General features: G+C 42.9%; 1 protein-coding gene across 2 annotated transcripts in view; it reads right to left on the reverse strand.

The window, feature by feature from the left end:
• Positions 1 to 14,744, reverse strand: part of RBM45 (RNA binding motif protein 45) — a 28,246-nt gene extending 13,502 nt beyond the window's left edge. The window contains exons 1-8 of one of the 2 annotated variants that reach the window (XM_090045373.1): positions 14,290 to 14,744; positions 12,348 to 12,470; positions 12,088 to 12,214; positions 9,185 to 9,301; positions 7,472 to 7,651; positions 5,658 to 5,787; positions 3,282 to 3,378; positions 2,738 to 2,901 (exon numbers count right to left, since the gene is read on the reverse strand). In XM_090045373.1, the coding sequence (XP_089901499.1) occupies positions 2,738 to 2,901; positions 3,282 to 3,378; positions 5,658 to 5,787; positions 7,472 to 7,651; positions 9,185 to 9,301; positions 12,088 to 12,214; positions 12,348 to 12,470; positions 14,290 to 14,568 (1,217 nt within the window). In that variant the 5' untranslated portion in view covers positions 14,569 to 14,744. The remainder of the gene's footprint in view (positions 1 to 2,737; positions 2,902 to 3,281; positions 3,379 to 5,657; positions 5,788 to 7,471; positions 7,652 to 9,184; positions 9,302 to 12,087; positions 12,215 to 12,347; positions 12,471 to 14,289) is intronic. The other variant, XM_090045372.1, reaches the window with a different exon arrangement.
• Positions 14,745 to 21,591: the final 6,847 nt, after the last annotated feature.

Here is a 21,591-nt window from a genome sequence, read left to right on the forward strand (position 1 = left end):
TCTTATGAACCAGACAACCAACTTCCAGCAGCAGGAGGCAGCACTGACATGGTTTCAGAATCCAGGGATGAGTGCTGGCACCATTCACCCCTGCCTCTTCCTGCTGATGCTGATTTGAGTTGCCAGACTGAAAACCCTGAATTCAGTTGCAAGCAGGGAGGCTGGGGGGTGAAGAGCATCAGTGTTCCCCCTGGGTTCCAGAACCATGCCAACACAGTGACCCTGGCATCTGCACTGACAAACCCTGAAGGTCACAATTTCATCCTTTATGGGCCACGCACAGGCCATAGGCTGCCCCTTGGAGAGCCCTGGTCTAAGCATACCAACAATAAGCCTACACCATATGAATTACCAACATTTGCCTAATACACCAAAGAAAGTATATTAGGTAATACACCTGATTGACATCTTGGTTGGAAAAGATAAGTGGCAGTATTTCTAGCAAAAGTTCTTGAGCTCCGGTGTGACCAATGGAAATGGATGTTTGTTCACTTATGATTTCCATTTTGAGAATAAAATAACTAAAAAAAAAAAGATATTTTAAAGTTTTTACAAAAAAGTGTCATCCCTTCCTAAGTTACTAGGTAGTTCCAAAGAAGGGTCACAATGTACAGAAAAAGAAAAAAAAACCACTTGTATATTATGTACTTTTTACTAGGTTGTAATTTAGATGCAAAGACAATAAAGAGTTGCTGTCTTTAGTTGTAGGCTCCAAGACCCCAAAGAGGTACATTTTAAATTCCCTATAACTCAGCATTATTGGTTTCTTCTGTTTGCCTGCTTTAAAGTAGTTGAAATTTTTAAAGAGCTGTTCTAAGTCTCTCCAATAGAGATGCCAGAAAGTTGTCTCTGTAGACAGGAAGTTCTGCTACAAAAGCTTAAACTTAGAGAACAACTATATGGTGAAACAGAATTTTCCCACTGTGAGAGTTTGACCTAAAAGAACAGGAACTTTGCTTAAACATAACAATCTTGAAATACTATAAAATAGTGTTCCTGTATTCATAATTGAACTAAAGCTGCTGCTGCATTTTATACTATGTAGGTTCTTTGTTAAAAACCATTGTTTAAAAATTTGTGTTTTTCTGGAATACTATTCTTGTACTCATTATTATTGCTACATCCACTATTACTTTGTCAGTTTATTAATGTTACTTTTCACCTAGTTTATTACTAATAAGTTGCCTGTTCTCTCTTTCTTACTTCATTTATTTCATGTGTGGAGGCACATGTACCATGCCAAACATAATGCTTAATTTTTTACTAACTGAATCATTGGTGTATTGTGTCTGTTGGTCAACTTGGCCTTAAGAGAATACTCAGCATCAGAGATTTCCATTTCAGAGTGGGAAAATGTCAACTCTTTCATAAATATATAATAATCCAATAATGCAAGTAGACAAAGCAATACTAACATTGGTTTTAAAAGACTGAAAGCAAGAATTGTATCTCAGGTCTTGGGGCTGATATGCTAGTTGCCTAAAATGATTCCTTGAAGAAAGCACCAAAAATATGTATTACACTGATAAACTTTACACTGTTTCAGATCAAATGTGTGCCCACGACTAGATGATCCATGAAGTTACTGTGGATTAGATATATCAGTTTATGTAGCCAACTGCACACAAGGGAGCAATGTGGTTATCACAGGGGTGGGCAATTATTTTGTTAAAGGGCCACTTCATGAATTTTAGTGAGCTGTCACAGGCTATTTTAGCACCCACAGCATCCCTCCACAACAGCTCACCAAACTCCCTAAGTGCTCCCTGCATACTGCTGGGATGCGGGGGCAGGAGCAGCATCTAGGAGCAGGGCAGGTGGGTAGGCTAAGGCTGGGATCGCAGGCCAGTAACAGTGTGGGGCCAAGGCCTGGAGCAGAGCTGCGATCTGCAGCCTGCACGTCCCTGCAATGGGTGCCAGTTCCACAGGCAGGGGTGTGCAGGGGAGCAGATCATGGCTGTGACCTGTGTCCCAGCCCCGCACTGTCAACACTCTATGATTCTAGTCCCAACACCACTCACCCATCCTGCTCCTGGATGCAGCTCCCCACCTGCCTGATGCCCCATCCCACCCACTCGGCTGCATGCCCTGCCCACATGGGTCCTGCCCCCAGCAGTAGGAGGAGTGGCAGACAGGCCAGGTCCAGCAGAGGTCCTGATCATTAGGATGGGAAGTCAAATTTGGGTGGATGACGTACTAACAACGCAGGGGTGGGCAAAATATGGCCCACAGGCTGGGTCTGGCCCACAAAGGCATTTTGTCTGGCCCACAGAAGTTCCCTTGGCCCTGTCTGGCCAAGGTGCAAGGTGCTGCCTGGGCAAGGTACAGGAAACTAAGTTACCATGCAAGCATCTCAGCATATGTCAAATAAAAAAAATACTCATTTCCAAAATGAAATAGATGCAAGAGAAAATTTCAATGAAATGCTGAAGGAGTCAGTAATACAACTAACTGTTTTCTGCAAATAAAACTTATGAAATTAAATACATCACTTTAGATTAAGTTATCCACAGAGCAGGTTAATTTATTAGTAATGTGCTGCGCTTTTTCAGGCTTTCACCAAATACTGACCCAAATCCTCAAAAAATGGATTATGATTTACTGAAAACTTTAGCTGCTGTCATTTCCTGATAGAATTTTCATGATTTTGATCTTTTAAATTTTTTGCGCTATTTCTAAATTTTGCAAAATTTATTCCACTATTTTATTTATAAAAATTACTTAAATGGAAACTTACCAAAACACATCCTCAAATACATGTACAGGTAAAGGGTGGGGATTAAACACTATAAAAAGCCTTTCCTTCACAGAAGTATCAGGTGGAGCTTTTTTTTTGTGTGATGGGAGCAGAGCATCTGTCTGGGGATGATGTAACTGAGAGCCAGAACTGTCTCCATAAGCCTGGTAAAACAAAAAGAAATGGTAAAGGAAGATTTCCATTTCATCCCACTTAAGGCTTCTGTAACTGTTCTAGAGCTTTGGAGTCCTGGATTATATAATGATTCTCTAATAGCCAAAGCTTAAGTAATATATTTTTCTTGCACATTTCAATGACAATATTTTTCACGGGCAATATATCCTATTAAGACCAGATATCTTTAAAAAGAACAGACATATACAAATCCATCAGCTATATTATTTTTTTTAAAAACCAAACAGTTCCTAAAGCAGAAAGGGATAAAAGAAGATTTTGGATACTGATTTTCATCAGACACTTCAATTTTTTACAAAAATTGAGCATTAAGAAGAAAATATTAATAGTATACATGGTAATTACTTACAGAAGATGTCCTGTGCTGTTGACTAACTAGATTACTATTCCACACCATTGAGGACACTTGTGCAGTCACCAACTGTGTTGCCATTTTTCTGATAAGGCTACAAACAGAAGTGTCTTTAGAAAAAAGCCACCTTACTACAGTCTTAAGAAATTTGACAATGCGAGAAGATACATCCCAACACACACCTAAAATTATATGTATAATATAAAATCTAGTCAAGCTTTTCATTTTGCCATGCATAATTTTGAATTTATATATATTTATCACTTTAGCTCTTAACATAGACAAAGTAGGATGCACTATGTAGTTCTTTTACTTTGTAAAAAATAATTCCACATATCTTGATGTAATAAAACAGGAATGTCCAACTGGCAGCCCACAGCCCACATGTGGCCCATGAGGCATTAAACTGAGGCCCCCAGGATCCCTGCCCAGCCTCTCCATCACTCCAGCTGCAACAGCAGGTAAAGTCTCCATGCTTCCCTTCAGTCCTCTGGCTGCTGCTTCCTGCCCTTGCCCCAGGTGGTCAGGCAGTGCATCAGCAGAGTGAGCCAACAGTGATCTCAGGCCACACAATCCCAGGATGGTGGGGGTGAGGCTGCAGGTGTGAGGTGTAGTGGGGAGGACCTGTGCAGGTACACAGCATGGGGAGGGGAGGATGACCACATGGGTGAGCAGTGTTCATGGGCATGAAGTGCAGTGGTAGGAGGAGAAGGGTCATGGACAAATCATACAGTGGTGGGTAGGGGCATCTATGGGGCATGCAGCTCAGTGGCCATGGCTCACCCTGCAGGGCATGTAACCCTAGCTGGTGCAGCCTGCAGAGCACATGGCCCCTGGCTGCTTGGAAGTTGGACAGCCCTCATAAGGCATCCTTCAGATACATGAAAAATGCACCCTTTTCTGTAAGCAATGAATAAAAGACAAAAGGGACAGACAGAAATTTTAGTAGACATATGAAAAATGATTTTCACAAAATGGAAAGTAATACTTTGATGCCACAAGCATGGATTGTGTAAAGGATGGATGTGGCCAATTAGCAGCTCCTTTTCTCCATATATTTCTTATTAAATCAAAGCTTTTATGGAGGAAAAAAGCCGACTGAGAAAACTGTTTGTTCAGTCTTCCATTATATGGTTTAGGAACATACAAAAGTAAACAAATACTTGAAAATTTGTCTTGTTCATAATCCAGAATCAGCTACATATATCCCAATATTTTGTATTTGGTTATCAATATAGTGAAATGGTAAACAACCTTTTTTGGCAGAGGACCACAATGATCCACCCTGAGTCAGAGGCAGGCAGACAGGCAGGCACTAGGACTCTGCCAGCTTGTCTCTCCAGCAGCAGGAGGACAGCACCCGCCACTAGCATTTGTCCTCTTGGTAGTACAGGGAGAGTGCCTGCAAAATGTACCCACCCTGCTGCCAAGTATCACCAAAGTCCTCAGCTGTCAACCCATGATATAGTGTATTTTGATCATCATTCTTGTTTCATCAGAAGCATACAAAGATCCCATTCACAAATTAAGAACTGTTCTGAGTTGCCTGAAGTATTTCTTGCACCAAGTTCATTTATAAATGTCCACCTTTCTTATAATTCTCTTCTCCATCAACCACGCTGTTGAATTAAGCATTAAAAGAAGGTCTAGAATAGCTTTCAATGTATCGCATGTTGGCTCATAATGAGTATACAGACTTCATATACAGACTTAAGAATTTTCTCTTAAAGATGATTTATGAAATAAACTGGGTATTCAAGGGAGTATTTTGTTCTGTTTTTTGATAATGCATATCTGAGATTTCCTGACATTTATCAGGAAGATGAAGTCCTTGCCTTCTCTATTTTTCTGTATGGTCTCCTGGAAAAAATTGAGACAAAGGAGCTCACCCACATTATTAAATGGAAAAACAGTCTGCTGAATCCTTAACAATCTTTTTTTCATTTTATTTGTAAAGAGTTTAAGTTAAATAACATCTGACCAAAAAATTTATTTTCCATGTCTACTCAGGTTCCCTTCTTTGATACCCCTGGAACCAAAATCCTGTTAGTTTTTACAGTCATGCAGAAAAGTCTCTCAAAACCAGAAGATTTCTGTCCAATTTTTATTTTCAAGAAGTCTTCTTAAAATTAAAGAAATATTTTCCCTTTTCCTTTTAAGGAAAAGCAGTGATGTTTGGTGTGTTAAAAAACTTCCCTCCCTGGGAAGTTTGGGTGAAACACCCAAAATATAAGAGGACATAACTGTGTAATAGGCATGAAACTGTACAGCAGCAGTAGCTAGGTTTTATTCCCCTACACCAAACATGACTGTTAAAGAGCAACATGACTCTCCAAAATGTGTGGGTCACAACCTACGTGAGTTGCTACTCACTCTGATCCATCACTTCCATCTTCAAGGAAAGTGACTGCCAGCCGATTTCCAGGTGGGTATTCAAAACCATGTAGCTTGTACTTAGCATATACAGCTGATGCTGCACTGCTGTACTGAATCACAGCATACCCTAGAGATGGATAAATTATATATACTTTCAACAGTATCTGGGTAAGTTTAACATTCTGAAAACACTAGTAAAGTGAGGTATAAAAAAGCAAACAATGCAGCAGGGTCCAATTTCAAATGAGTCATTACTTTATTTTTAACATTTTAGAAATCCTTCCCTTCTTTTATTGGCCAAACTTTTCACTGAATATGACCTGTATTTGGAAATAGTTTCACTAATCCCCAAACTCCGTTTTTCAATGAATTTACTGTTTGTCAAAGAAAGGCCACCCAACTTTTCTTATAAACTGCAGCTTAAAAAGGAATACACCTTGGTGTCTCATATCATATCAACCAAACTGCTGATAAAAAAATACTTAACAATGCCCCAGTAAATTAATCTATCTTGTTCCACCACAGCAGTATCAGTAGTGGAATTTTAGTGAAAAAATAATAGAATATTTAATTTTAAAAGGTATAAAAGATGCAAGCAACTTAAACAAAAAACACGCACACATTTCATTTAACAATTCTAGCTATTGTTGATGTCATAAATCTTTTGATGACAGGAGTCTATTATGAAATAGCTTTCATTTGGTTTCAGCTTCCAAGCATTTGAAACCTGGGGGTGCCTGTACACAAGAGCAGAGGCTGCTCCAACGTGTTGTGATTACAGCACATCATAGAGCATACTTAATTAATCAAGTCTACTGGAACATGGCAATTACCGTACTCTAGCAGCCTTCTACATCTCATGTGTCAGCATCACCACATTTCAAAATGGCAGTAGGGGTGCTTGAACTAAAGCTCACTGGACAGGCTTTCGTTCAAAGAGCTAAATGAGATTGAATTCCAGCACTCCCACCGCTATTTTGAAGCATGGGGATGCTGATACACAAGGCATGGCAGTACTTTAATCAGAGTGGCTCTTGGAGCCACTTTAATTAAAATGCCACACCCGCAACCCCCAGAGCATGTGTAAAAAACTTCCCTAAGAGTTGTTGTCAGCTGATCCCATATATGAAAAGTATCAGTACTTTCAGGAGTCTAGTAAGGGAGATAACCTGTTCAGACCTACTGGTTAGTCAAATGTGGTGATACAGAGTAGAAAGAGTAGAGGAAAACAGCATGGGTATGTCCAGAGGACTGCGCACATATAGTTTGCAGTGCTACAGACCCATCTGCGGCACCACAAATCACACAGGCCAGCATTCACTGCACTAATTTGCGGCATGGCAGGCTTTTTTGATGCCAGGAGATCCCAGCCTCAAAAAAACCTGAGACAGAAAAAAGCAGGGCAGCACAGGTGGCAGCAGCATATACCACCCAAAACCAGATCCTGGCTGGCCAGAGCCAAACTCTGGCTGACAGCCAAGCTCTTTGTGCCTGGCTTGCCTCGGATGCAGTCCTAGGAAGCCCCCACAACCTGAGGTAAGGCTGCTGGGGCCAGCCAAGGTGCTGGTCCCAGCCTCCCATTCCCCACCCAGACAAGTAGCAGCACCACAGCTATGTGCCACTGCTATTTGTCTCCTGGAAAACGCATGTGCACACTCATCTGGATGCACCCCATGAGTACCAAATTAGTTTATACTCCATTCCCAAAGAAATATGCATTTTTGAACAAAGGCAACTAAGAAAAAAAGAGGAAAATATTTTCAGACATACATTTTGAAGAAGAAAGGGGTTCTGTGCATATTGCTATTTACCACAGTTAGTATGAGGATCTCGCTGCACATCACAGTATTCCAGCCCTGGAACTAGATCAAAGAGGGTAAACAGCTGCTCTTTTATGAAGGGGAGCCGTGATGACACTGACAGGCGTTTGGAGACTGATTTCTGAACTCTGGTCTCATTTTTTTCAAAACTACAAAATTCTGTCTGCCCTCCTCAAGAGCCAATAAAAAACAAGAATAAAAATAAATTACAAGTCAAGATACTGTTATGTCTTAATGTCAAACATCATATTAAAAATGTCTAGGACCTAAGTCAAGTAAAGACAATATGCTTATTTCATCAATGCATACTTATTTTCTTCAAACAATTAACACAAGGCAAAACATAAAAAAAATAAAATAGATAGGAAGCCTGAATACAAAAATTATGCATCTGAATTGGAAATGAAACCAGATACCCAGGGTGTGTCTAGACAAGCCTACACATGCCTCTTGCCACATCTCAAAGCAGCTTGAGACGTGGCAAGAGGCACACTGAGAACAAAAAAACCCATTCCCTGCACTTCGTATTTCCAATGCAGGCTCAAAATTCGATACCTGGATAGCCAGGACAGCTCCCAGGCAGGTCTGTGCACACAGGACCCAGTCCAGCACATAGGCCATTCCTGCGAGCAGCACTGGCCCCCAGGTGACATCCTGAGCAGACCAGAGCTCCCTGAAGGGGCATAGCCCCACACTGACCCTAGTCAGGCCCACATGGTGTACCATAAGCAGCACCAGGTGCCAGGCAGCTGGAGCTGAGCCACGCTGCCCCACACCACATGGGGTGAGGCTGTGCCAGGAGGGTCCCCGAGCACCCCAACGGCCACTGCTGCTGTGGGGGTGAGCTATAGGCCCTGGCGGGGGGGCTGTAGCCCCTGCAGAGGGGCATGTGGGCCCTGCAGGGGGGCTTTGGCTCCTGTGGTTAGCTGTGGATCCTGTTGAGGAAGCTGTGTCCCCTGTGGGGGGCAGGGGGCTCACCTCTCCTGAGCAGCCCCCCTGCATGATCCCCCACACCCACTGTCCCCATAATCTACCCACAGACCTCACACACCCCTCACCCACATATTTGGCCCCATGGGATTGGGGCAGGCTGTGGGTTCAGAGTGAGGGGCAAGGGCAGGGGCATGGCACTGGTATATACTCAGCGCTGCACATTCTGGTGAATGAAGCGGGTAGGGACAGCTCTGAATTGTCTATGACAAAGAAGCCAAAAGTAAATGCTTCTTAACATTTATATAGATAAATGTTATATAGATTTAGAATTTATAAATAGATTTAGAATTTATATATAGATTTAGAATTTATTTTATTATGAGGAAGCCTACCAGTACCTCTATCATAACTGCTTTAAACTTGTAAATAGATCAATAAAAAATTGTCCAATTGATCTCTCTATATCAGTGGCATTTCATTTTAATAGCGAAAAAACACAATTCAGGGTATTTTAATGAGCGAATGTCTGGGCATGTGTGCCAAGGCAAAAAGCCCTGGCTCATATTTGTGTTGCTGCTCTTTGAGCTCCTGCAAGCACACATGCCTGCATGCATGGATGCGCCCCTAAACTCTGTGTTTTAAACACTAATGGAGTCTATTTGTTCCTTCTCTGTTCTACACAAACATCCCTCTGAAACACATTTATCATTATTTTATGATCATATTAAGAGACTTACAAAACATTATTAACATGATCAAGGTGTTACTTACCAAATGGAAACATATTCCCTCTTGATTCCTGCTCAGCACTACCATAACTAATGTAATTTTCATGTTCAGAGGATTCAGATGGCTTTTTTCTAGGTTCAGCCAAAATGGCCCTGTAATCTGAAAAATCAGCCACATGCATTTCAAGTTCCTCGATGCATTTTCATACATCTATAACCACATTAATGAAGCATCATATTTAAAGAGTATGAGACAGAAAGCCCAATTAGTTACCACTTCTTTACAAAAACAAAATAGAAAAAAAATAAAGAAGTAGTTAGAGTAGAGATGTACCTTATAAACAAGAAAGAACAACAAAAACCCTTCATCTATAAGAAATCAGAACTCGTGGCAGAGGTGATATCTTTTATTAGACCAGCTATATACTGGGGGAAAAAAATCTTTATTTGCAAGCTTTTTGGTGCCCACCTAGGGCCCTTTTCAGGCCTGGGTGAATACAAAGATTGCAAAATTTCTCCTAAGTGAAATTGAAAATTCATATTTCACAGGACAGCTTAAGGTGTTGTAAGATCTCCAGGTTGGAATAGTTCATTTTGTGCAAATTAGGCTCAGATAAGTTAGAACAGTATTTTTACCTCAAAGTTGTCCGGTGGTATGATACAGCTATAACCTGTATACCTGAAACATGGAAAATATCGAATTTTAGCTATTTTTAAAACTGAAAACTTCATAATTTTGTAACAAGGAAACAAAATGTACCACCTGGAAACTTGAAAGTTGACACCCTGCTCCTGACTGTTGTTCAAACTAAATTTGCATTTTCACGGAACTTAGAGGCACCTCAACACAAAAGAAATTCCCGCCCAGGAGAGCATTTCATCTCCCCGCTCTCCTGTGAAATATGAAACATCATAACCAGAAAGAAACACAATTCTACATCCCGCTTGCCACCACACAACTTTGAGGTTAAAAGACTGTTCCAACTTTTATCTGACCTGAATTTGCACAAAATGAACTATTCCAACCTGGAGATCTTACAATCCCGTCATCAGCTCTCCTGTGAAACATGAATTTTCATTTCCACCTAAGAGAAATTTTACAATCTTTGAATTCTCCCATGCCTGAAGAAGGGTGAATGTACCCAAAAGCTTGCAAATAAAGACATCTTTTGTAAATAGCTAATTAAATAAAAGATATCACTTCTGCCACGAGTTCTGACTCCTTTTGCCTGTAAATCAGTATGGCTACAGTGTGTATACCCTCATCTCCAATTCATTTAATTTAACTTGATTAGAAAACTGAAAGCAGTTATCTCAGAATCTCTTCTTTCACAAGGAATCTATAAAGAACCTATTTTATAGCATCAAGACATACTGTTATTCTGGGCATAAACAACACAGAAGAAGGCAATTAGAAGCTGGATATTTGTGCAGGCTCAGTATTACTATTGAGGAACAGAATATGTTTAAAATTAGGTACTGCTCTTGTGTAAACAATTTAGTCAGCTCTCAAACCACCCAATTCATTTATTTCTGACCTCAGGCCAGACGTGAAAAAGGATTTAAAGAGAAACACTAATTTTTTAGCAGTGTCATAGAATCATAGGGTTGGAGGGACTTCAGGAGGTCACATCTAATCCAACCCCCTGCTCAAAGCAGGACCATCCCCAGCTGGATCATCCCAGCTAAGGCTTTGTCTAGCTGGGTCTTAAAAACCTCCAAGGATGGAGATTCCACAACCTCTCTAGGTAACCTACTCCAGTTCTTTACTACCCTCCTAGGAAGAAAGTTTTTCCTAATATCTGACCTACATATTCTGATACTCTTTACACTGTAACTAAATGTGGTTCAGGGTATCGGCATTTCAATGCATGTGTTTCTGCATACTGATTTTAGTTATGTTACATTAAGCTTTATTTACTTGTGTATTAAAAATGAACACATTCATATTTTGGGATACATGTGCAGTCTTTATAAACTATTACAGATGAGGTTAATAATGTTAGCTGTTATCTTTCCATCCCAACCCACTCAGAACAAAGTTATTCTAATATAGATCATGATTTGTCGGCAGATTCAATCTCTGACTGTTTGTTGGCTCACAAAGGAAGATTTGAAGAATATCTTTTACTAAAATCACAACAAGGATTTTAGTGCTAGTGACTGCTTAACACATTTGTGAGGGAGTAGTGTCAAATACTGCTACTTTATAAAACGATTAAACAAATAGCTGTCATACAGCAGCTAAGAAGCAGAAAACACTCCAAAAAGGTGAGCTTTATCATTTCCGTTTACACAGAAAAACTAAGATACAAAAAAAAAAATTAACTGCCCAAGTTCAAAATGAGAACTAACACCCACCTCTTTACTCTCAAACCTATGCTCTAACCACTAGACAACAATTTTAACTGCAACACAGTTAAAATTGTAATATTTAACACATTATTATTGTCTGAAAAGACATTGTTTAAATAAATCTTCCTTCAATACTGTATGTACTTTACACAGAAGTCATCATAATACAGTTTATTTTTATCTTTGTAAATTATCATGCTCATTATTTTGTATAGATCCTGTGCACAGAGAATTTTGTAAAATGGGGTTCAGCCAATGAACTGAATCTACATATACTGCATCATACATGTGTGATACAGCATCAAGAAAATCACTGTAGTCATTCATACAGTCATTTCACTATTTTTATTTTTAATCAAAGACCTTGAAAGTACTTATTCAGGTGATTAGTCAGATGGGTCATAACTGTGTGTGTGTTTGTGGGATTAAATCCTACAGAAGTTACACATACTATGGTGGAGTTAAACCATAAATAATTTCTCTGCTAATAATAACCAAAGACGTGAAGCCAGTGTTACTTAAAACTACACCAATGAGTATGCAGCTTCTAACAATAAATGTGTATAAAAAATACTACAATTACACTCTTACTTCGATCACACTCTTCTATTGCCAGGGCAGCTTGAGATGGTTTTATATACTTCACATAGCCCAAACCTTTACTTTCTCCTGTGTTCTTGTTCTTAATAATGCTGCAATAGTCAATATCTCCATATATCTAGGATATTTAAAGAGTTAATAGTTACTATATAGCATTTTACAAAACAACTGATTTTTAATCTCTTCTGACAAAAAAAATAAACGAAGAAAATTCAATTAGAAAAAATAATTAACTGGGTGTCAATTAGTACCTTAAATTTATCTCGCAAATCTTCCTCCGTATAGGACTTCGGTATCATAACAAAAATTCGTGTAAGTTCTTCATCTTCAACATCCCGGTGGCTTCCAGAAGCTCTAGATTGTGCAATTAATACCTAACAGAAGAATTAAATAAAGCATTAACTATCAAGGAAAAAGACAAATACATACATGGATATGCAAGACAAATAACTGGATGCTGTCAAAAAGCTTTGCACTTATCTTCTGCATATTTTCTCTACTCCTGAAATAAAAAGCACAAAAGACTGTCTAGTATTAGCATTCATGACAAAATACCTGCTACTGCAACCAGTGTAAGCCCCTCCAGCCAGGAACCCAGCTGAGAGAATAATCCTTTGTACATTTTAGGTAGAATAGAGGGGAACAGACAGAGTGCCTAGGCTGACTTACTGTCAGCAGTACTGCTATCATAGCTGCCCCCTAAGAATGTGCTGCAGTAACAAAATGTGCTGCTATTGAAGTCCGTCCATGATTTTAACAACATTTAACAATATTGTGTTGATGCCCCTTTTACTTTAATGAAAGTCTGTACATTTATTTATTGATTGCTCAGTCGCTATGCCACCTTTCCCATAAGCCTCAGGACATCTTACAATAAAAGCATGTTGCATGCAATATGGGATAAATTAGGCCTTGTTCTTAACTATACTTCTAATAATATTATTCATTTCTATTGCATCCTTCAGAGGATTCCAAGGCAAATGTTTGGCTGGGAAGTAAATCCACCTAAGGTCATCCTGTAGCAGATGGACCAGAACCTGTTCTTCCAACTCCAAGTCACAAGCTCTATTAAAAACCATCCTGCTTATCTGCATGACTTGCTGTGAACACGTAACCCTTCCTGACTGTTTAGGCTCATTTATATTTATTGTTCAGATAACAAGAAAACAAGTCAACAGGCAGAAAACCTTTGATTCCACTCAGTTCTTAAGAACTTCCACAAATCTTGCTTCTGAAGTGCCACACTTCATCAGCTAGGCATTCCCTGGCCTTAAAATCCAACCCAGGGGTATCAAATATACAGCCCACTGGACCACCCCATGTTCAGGCCCTGCATGCTGCACGTGAGGTGTGGGCTGGACCCGATGCTGCATGTACTGCAGATGGTCCTGGGTGCTGCACACTACCTGCTCCCCAAATCCCCTGTGCAGCGCTGGATCCAGCACACACGCCATAGGGAGCAAGCACTCTGTGCCAGCGCATGCTACACATGGTGTGCAGGGCTGGACCAGCCACACACACTTCGTGCAGCACTGGAGGTTGGCACAGGGCACGTCATGCATGCAGCACCCAGCCAGACTGGCCCTGCACACTGGCTCCAAAGCTGGTCCAGCTCCCTGTGCCAGGGGCTGGTCCCATGGGGTGGAAAGTTTGAGACCCCTGCCCTAACCCATTTAAACAAAGAAGATAAAAACTCATCTCAGGAATCTTATCTTCCCCTGAGCTTCCTTTTGCAGGTGCAGGGTCATGTTTCTCTCCCCCCATCCCTTCCTGCATTGAGGAACAGGCAAACAGGCAGTCTGACTACAGACAGGCCAGGAGAAATCCTGTCCGACGCACAGAAACAAATGCAGCGTGAACAAGCCTTGGCTCCAAGGGGCTACTTGTGACAACGGTGGGTGATGCGGATCAGTGGGGAAGTGTCTGAACACCCCGAGGCCCAGTGGGGACCAGCCTTGTGCTCATGGAGAGGCGGAAGTCGGAAGCTGGGGTGCCAGCTCTCCAAGCCCTGGACCCCGATCCCCACTCCGGTCTGCCCAGGCGGGACCGGGGCTTTGCCACGAGCACAAGAAAGCAGCAGCATCCTTGACACGGGTAAAAGCCACCGCGCCTTGGCCACGGCCTGCTCGTCTCGTCCCTCGACCCCGATCGCGGCGGCCCCAGGACCAGCCAGCGGGGCCGGCCGGGCGGTACCTTGATGGGCTTGGTGTCAGGCGCCAGGCTGCGGCCGTGCAGCGCCTCCATGGCCCGGCAGGCCTGCGAGCTGCGCGCGAACTTGACGTAGGCGACGCCGCGGGACTCGCTCGTGAGCCTGTCGCGCACCAGGCAGATGTTCTGGATGTCGCCGAAGGGCGCGAAGCGCTCGCGGATCAGCGCCTTGCCCGCGTCCTTGCCCAGCACCACGAACAGGCGGCTGTTGGGCGGCTCGTCCACGCACTCGACCGCCAACCCGGCCCCGCCGCCCTCCTCCATGGCCGCGGCGTCCCACAGCGCCCCCGGCAGCTGCGGGCGCCGCGAGCCCCGCCTCCCCACGCCCTGTATGCGTGCGTGTGTGCGCGTGAACCCCCGGCCAGACAGCCCGTATTTCACAGCGGAGACAAACGCGAGATCCGGATCTGCCCTTCCCGGTGCTTTCCATCCACTGTCTTGTCTGCACGGAGCGTACAGACGCAGCCGCAGGCGGGTTTGCGTCGCGGCTCGTCCGCTGGTTGTCATCATCGGGTTGCAATCCTGACACCATCCAATCGCATGCGTTTCGGGGCTCCAAGTTAGATGCAGCCTTCGTCTCCATCCTGTTTTGTTAATGCAGCGGTTGTATTAGACTGAAGTCCATAAAAAAGCTTAAATTTTAAGTCAATTTCGTATGATTTTTGTTCTCTGTTTCACACAAAACAACATGAATTGCAACCCCCGGGCTATTCATGTGTCATCATCACATACAGTTCTCCTATGAAAGACCTGTTCTTCTAGGTCCTTCATGTAGGATCCCACAAGACCGCCCTTGGCCTTAGCACTAGAGATTCTTTTTGGGGACAGGATGCTCACCAGTGGGTATTTTGGAGGGGTATTTTGCTGGGAATTTTTCTTTTTTATTTCTTTTATATAGCAGGTATTTTTATCAGGTGGCAGATTTTGGCATAGTCAAGTCTATGTTTTAGTTAGCATTTTAGGATCAAGTGCGTAACAGGTATTCTCTGAATGTCTTGAGGCAATGCTTTAGGGCAGCAGTCCGCAAACCGTGGTACCGGGTACCACCAGTGGTATGCAGACAACCTGTTAGTGGTACACGTTAACAGATTGATTATAATGACTTCATATGACAAAAAATTAGTGGTGGTATTTAAGGCTGAACTGACAAATTTGCTGGTGGTACTTAAAGTTGTATCATTTTAAGTTAGTGGTATGTAGTCTGTCAGAGTTTGGGAACTGCTGCTTCAGGGGTGTAATGGGTAGTTTCTAGAAGCAAGGATGAGTTGTTGGGATTTGGGGAATGAACAAGGCCACGTCCAGACGGGCGCAGCCGTGAGGTATGTGGCACAGCAGACTCAGTCTGCATCACCACACAGCACATGTTCAGGCAGCAGTACAGAGAGCGGGTTTTGACCCAGGGAGATCCTGGGGTCAAAGCACCCATGCAGAAAAAAGTGGGGCAGCACATGTGGTAGCAGCATGCACAGCCCAAAACCAAAGCCTGGCCAGCCCAAGCCACGGTCCAGCTGTTGGCCAGGTTTCCAGCTGCAGGATTGCCACAGCTGCAGCTGCCCCAACCCCCAGAGCCCAGCCTCCCTACCCCCCAGGGTGACCTAGCGCGCACTACAGTGCGCATGGCACAGGCATTCCCCAAGGACAAGCAGCAGACACACCATGTGCTACTGCTGCTTTTTCCCCAGGTAACTAATGTCCGTGCTTGTCTGGACGCAACCCAAGGTTGTATTCCGGTGATGTTTTGAGGTTGAGTGAAAGCAGTTTTTCTACGGTGCACTATATAGCATTTTGAACACATTTTGAGTGATGAGTTGAGAATGTCTTTGAAAGGGTCACTGTTTTTGGTACACTGTGAGAAGAAACATTGCTCTGGAGGAGGGCACAGACATGGTGCTTTTGAGGGTATGGTGCAATAGAACAGTGTCTCGGGAAGCAGCAGTGTATCTGAGAGCGTGCATTTGATTTATTCCAGAGTTTTTGGACTACTGCATAATGGAACAGTTTGGACAACTAGAGTGCCAGCTTTTTAGCTTACTGGGGAGCTTGTTTGGAGTGGTAGGTCCCTGGGCGCAACACAGCAGGAGCGGAGGCTGGAGGAGGAAAGATGTTGCTGCAATATAAGCATTGCAGAATGAGACAGCTTGGGAGTGACAGGCGGCTTGTGGAAAAGGCCTAGGTGGCAGAGCTGCGGTCTGAGGGCTATGCCTGGAGGACACAGGAAAAGGGGAAAAGTTTTCAGAGGGAAAGTTTGGGGGGGGACTTCCTCAGCAGGAGCAGTGTGCTTTGGAGGCTGCTGGGATGCATTAAATTTGGAAGTGTTTTGGTTTATGGAACAGGGGCTATGGAACGGGTTGTAGCCGTGTTGGTCTGAGGACATAGGTAGACAAGGTTTTTTGGGTATATCTGTTATCTTTTATTAGACAACTTAAATAGTTGGAAAACAATTAAGCAAGCTTTTGGGTTCAAAAACCCTTCGTCAGGCTGAGGAAGTCTCTGCAGTTGGTGTGTGCTCTTCCTGGATGGAATGAAAAGTAAGAAGCCAGAGGCTGGGCTGATATGCGTATCTCATCCAATGCACCAAATGCCCTGATGGAAAATACGTAGGAGAGACCAGACAACAACTGTGCACCAGAATGAATGCACACCGGAAATCTATCAAAGACAGAAATACCCAATTACCGGTGGGGGCACATTTCTCACAAGAAAACCACTCTATCTCCAATCTCTCAGTCCTGATCCTCAAAGGTAACTTACAAAATGCTGCCCAGAGATGAGCGTATGAACTCCACTTCATCAACCTCCTGGATACTAAAAATCATGGACCAAATATAGACATTGGATTTATGATGCATTATAACCTGCCTGACATCTGACTCCCTAGGTATCTCTCCACTATTCATCCCCCTACTCTCCCCGCCCACTTAGCCTGTCTCTTACCCATTGACATTTTCACTGACTACCTGTCTTGTATGCATACCAGCCCAGCCTGGCTTTACTTTTCATTCCATCCAGGAATGAAAAGTAAAGAACTGCTGAAACTTCCTCAGCCTGATGAAGGGTTTTTGAACCCGAAAGCTTGCTTAATAATGGTTTTCCAACTATTTAAGTTGGAAATAAAAGATAATAAAAGATATCAGATTCACCCAAAGAACCTTGTCTGGTTTGGTTTACGAAAGAGTTTTATGGGTAAGAAGTGAGGTTTGACTTTGGGGTGGAGAATTTTCAGTGGGCAGCCTGTAACATCCACACTAACACCAGAGGCAGGGCATCAGCCCGGCAGCATGAGGGTGTCCAGTGAGCCGCTGTCAATGCTTTCTCACGGCATAAGGGAGCTCCGGCCCCGCAACAGCTCCTTAGGCACTAGCACGCGCCAGCAGCTGCGAGCGTGAGCTACGAGTGGAAGCGCAGAAGAGAGAGGAGAGCTTCTATTAGCTGAATCGGAGCCAATAGGATCGTTCCGTTTCGCGCGGACAGTTAGGAGCTGAACGAACCACCCCCAAGCCGTTGACAAGCGGGGGGGTGTATTGTCTACATCACGCCTCCACCCCCCCCCAAGCCCGCCTCCATGAGCACGGCAACCAATGAGCAGGCGGTGTGTCGAGCCCTGCCACCTGTGATTGGACAATTTCGTTGCGTTCTGCCTGGGGACAGAGCACAGAGTGCGAGGCGGCTGCGGGTGGGTCAGTGCGGGCCTGGACCCGCCGGCGGGACGGCCTGGGTCCTTCGTTGTACGTTCAAGCGCCGGCTCCTGCTCCGCGGGGCTTGTCCCGGGGCACGCGGGGCGCTTGGGTCCTGCGCTCTGCCTCCTGGCAGTGACCGCGGGGCGGGACGGCAGCTTTCCCGGGTTCCGCGTGTGCCGCTCGCTGGGGGTGTGGAGGGGGCTTCCTCTGCCGCTCGTGGGATGCTGTTACCAGCAGCTCGATTATCTCGCTCTCGGGAGCCTCGATTTTTATTACTTCCACCCAGTCACTGCTGAGTGCGTCGCCTTACAGCTCCTTATATAACCCACCCTCCTCCTGCAATGCTTGTAGATAATTGCGGTTTTCTCCCCCACGTCTTGCTGTTACTTAGCCAGACCCTGCCTCCTGCTTCTATTTACCACAGTAATGTGTTCATTGAATTATCTTAATGCAAACTATTCATCTCCTGTATAGAATATAAAGGTAACAAACGTCTACATAAGCTTTTCCAGCCTAATGCAACAAACGGAGAAAAGTCATACACTGACAACCTAGCAAATTATTAAATATTTAAAATGTTTACTTGTACTCACTGTTTTGTTAACCACCAGCATGAAGGTAGTACTTGGCTTCAATAGATGAGCACTAAAATTGGTCAGCGATCACCTTTTCTACACTTGAAGTAAAGATTGGAATAAATTTTCAAGCAGGGAATGCACTATTGCTCGAGCAAAATATCATGTCCCTCCGCCCCCTCCCTTCCAATTTAAACTTAAAAGTGTTTATTTTAGGGCTTTTTTTTTTTTTGAAGTTGTCTATGGTCAGCTTCTGGCTTTAGATGGATACAATTACAACTGGATTCTTAAGCCATGTCCAGATGAGTGCAGGCGGCCAGGTGGTATGTGGCGCTGCAGACCTGCTTGCAGTACCACGTATGACACGTTCAGGTGTTCTCCGTGCTGCAAGGTAGTAGGAAGGGGGGGGGGTTGACTCCGGGAGGTCCTGGGTTAAAAAAAACCATGCAAAAAAGAAGCGCGGCACATACAGGCAGTGCGCTCTGCCCAAAACTGGAGCCTGGCCAGCTTTTAGTCATCCTCCAGAGTTCAGTGACTTTTGCTAACATTTTTAAACCTAGGTGCCTAAAATCAGGCTCCCAGTTCTTAGTCTAGGCATCTTTTTATTTAGCTTAATGTTGATGAAAACCTGTGGAATTCTGAGCCCTCTCAGTTGTTTAAATTTGTATTTGGGAGCCTAAGTTGGCAGCCAGGCTTGAAAATCTTGGCACTGTACTGAAAATGTATGACAATAATTAGAAACATATTTTATATTGATGTGTAAATGCAAAAGTGTTGATCAGATGAACATTGCGTCCTTTTGCAATCAAATTTTAAGGCCAGTCTTGTTTTACGTCCTATGATTTTTGTTTCACATCATACTGTTGGGTACTTACTGTATATGATTTATTGTATATGCATGCTATTATGTTTCACTTTTTTTAAAGCAAATATTCTTCATGAATATAGAATTTAATGTGTGTTCATGTTTAACATCCTTTCTGGGTATAAGGACAGTATTTTTTCTTACAATTCTTCTTAGTCTTTCATTAGAAACATGCTGTTTATTGTGTTTTTTAAGTTTAATAAAGAGGAAAATAATTCACATAGAAGTAAATTAAAATCTAAAGGGGGTTGCAACTTTCCATGCTTCCCTCCCTAGAAAAGTACTTGTCATGATATGACCATCTTTGCAGTTTAAGGGGAAATCCATTGTTGGTGTGTATTCCTTTTATATGAAGGACTGGAGGTATATATTAAACAAGTTGGTCTCAACTTCTTACAGTTAAGACAGTCCTCATTAAACTCAAGGCAGCCCTTGGAAAATGCCAGTTCTTAGTTTTCACTCATTTTTTAACTATAGAAAAATGATAGAGCAATTTTTCTATTGCAAAAAACTCAGAAAGCTCACAGCAAGTTAAAACAATTTTAGATTATTGTATGAAATCATTGGCTTTATCTTATGCCCTAAAACTGCTAACATTGTGTGGCACCCTAATGCATCCTTGGAAGGATCTCCAAGCTCTCCATGCTTGGTTGAGAATTACTGCATTAAACTATAGACACTGCATTAACTGAGTGTTTGTTAAAAGTGCATTTGTACAGTGTGTGAAGGGTAAGGAAACAGGACCCTGGCAGACATTACACTTAAGGCATGATTAACCAGTTAATCTCATCTTAAGTGGTAACAGGGCCACATGTTCATGCAATTAATGGCATGGTAAAACAGGGAATAAGCCACAAACTTATTACCGAAAATATGCATAATAATTTTGGGGCTGATTTTCATCACACCTTAAACTGAACACGTGGCTGGGGCTGAGAGAGCAGATCAACTGATCAGTGGTCCCAGTTGCAGGGATCTGAATTAGCTAATCAGAGCTCCCAACCACTGAAGTACCAGTCAGCTGACTGGCACTCTCAACCACACGGGCACCATGTACCAGGCATGCTACTTGCCAGTGCAGAAGGAGCTCAGGGTCATGATCCCAGACTCCCTTTACTGGCAGTAGGGTTTCATTGAATATGATTTCCAATCCCACAATCACAGATGGCATGTCAGAAGGCATGATCATTGGGATTGGGGATCAGATCCTATCATGCCTTTAATTGAACATCTGTCAGCATGGAGTAACATCTTCCTTTTCTTTCCGATGCAAAGGCTGGATAAGGATAAAGAAGTGATTCTCAACCAGGGTGTGGCAGCACTTGGTGGTGCTGCCAGATCCTTTGAGGGGTGCCACAAGGGGAAGTATGAAGAGATAAGCAGATAAGGATAGACTTAGGCTTGTCCTTGTCTACTAACCCCTCACTCCCACTGTCCAACCTCTCTGGAAGGAGGTAAGAACTGTTCTATATAAATTAATTTTGAAACTGTGCACCACTCAATTCACAAAACTTATGGAGTAGTCCCTCAAGTCCACTGAGGAGTGCCATGAGTCCAAAAAGGCTAGAAACTACTGGGATAAAGGGATCCTAAAGATTCAGGTTCTGCTGGGATTTTTATGATAAAAGTACAATAGAGATATCTGGAGGGCTTTTGAACATGTCCTTTGAAGTCCTGGTGTAGGGGGTGAATGGAACAAAGCCACAGTACTGCAGACATTCTGTGGAGCACTTTGTCTGTGCGATTCTAGGAGGCTAATGTCACTTAATAGCTTCCCCAGAGTTGCCTGAAGTCCACAGAGCAACCTGGAAGTGGTGACTTGAAGCACTCTTAACTATCTTTTAACTTTTAAAGATGCAACACAGTATCTTGCATCTTACATTTTAACTTATTTCAGTATTAGGTTGTCTCTAAAACTTTATTCATAATCATAAATTCCAAAATGATACAAAGGACTCTGAAGTTTACTAGTGTCCCACAAATTCTCCTATTCAGATTAAGTTCAGCTCAACAATTCCATTAGCTAGCTTCCAAAACTGTCTTTTCCTCTTAACTAATCTTTCAAGATGGAAATTATATATGTGTAGATGGTATACCTGATAAACAGGCATTATGTTTTCAGAAACATTTTTGAGTTTCTTGTTTGCATTTTGCTTTATAATAGATCGAT

This window comes from Crocodylus siamensis, chromosome 4, assembly GCF_052110815.1.
Source record: "Crocodylus siamensis isolate JL-2025a chromosome 4, ASM5211081v1, whole genome shotgun sequence".
Lineage (NCBI taxonomy): Eukaryota > Metazoa > Chordata > Crocodylia > Crocodylidae > Crocodylus > Crocodylus siamensis.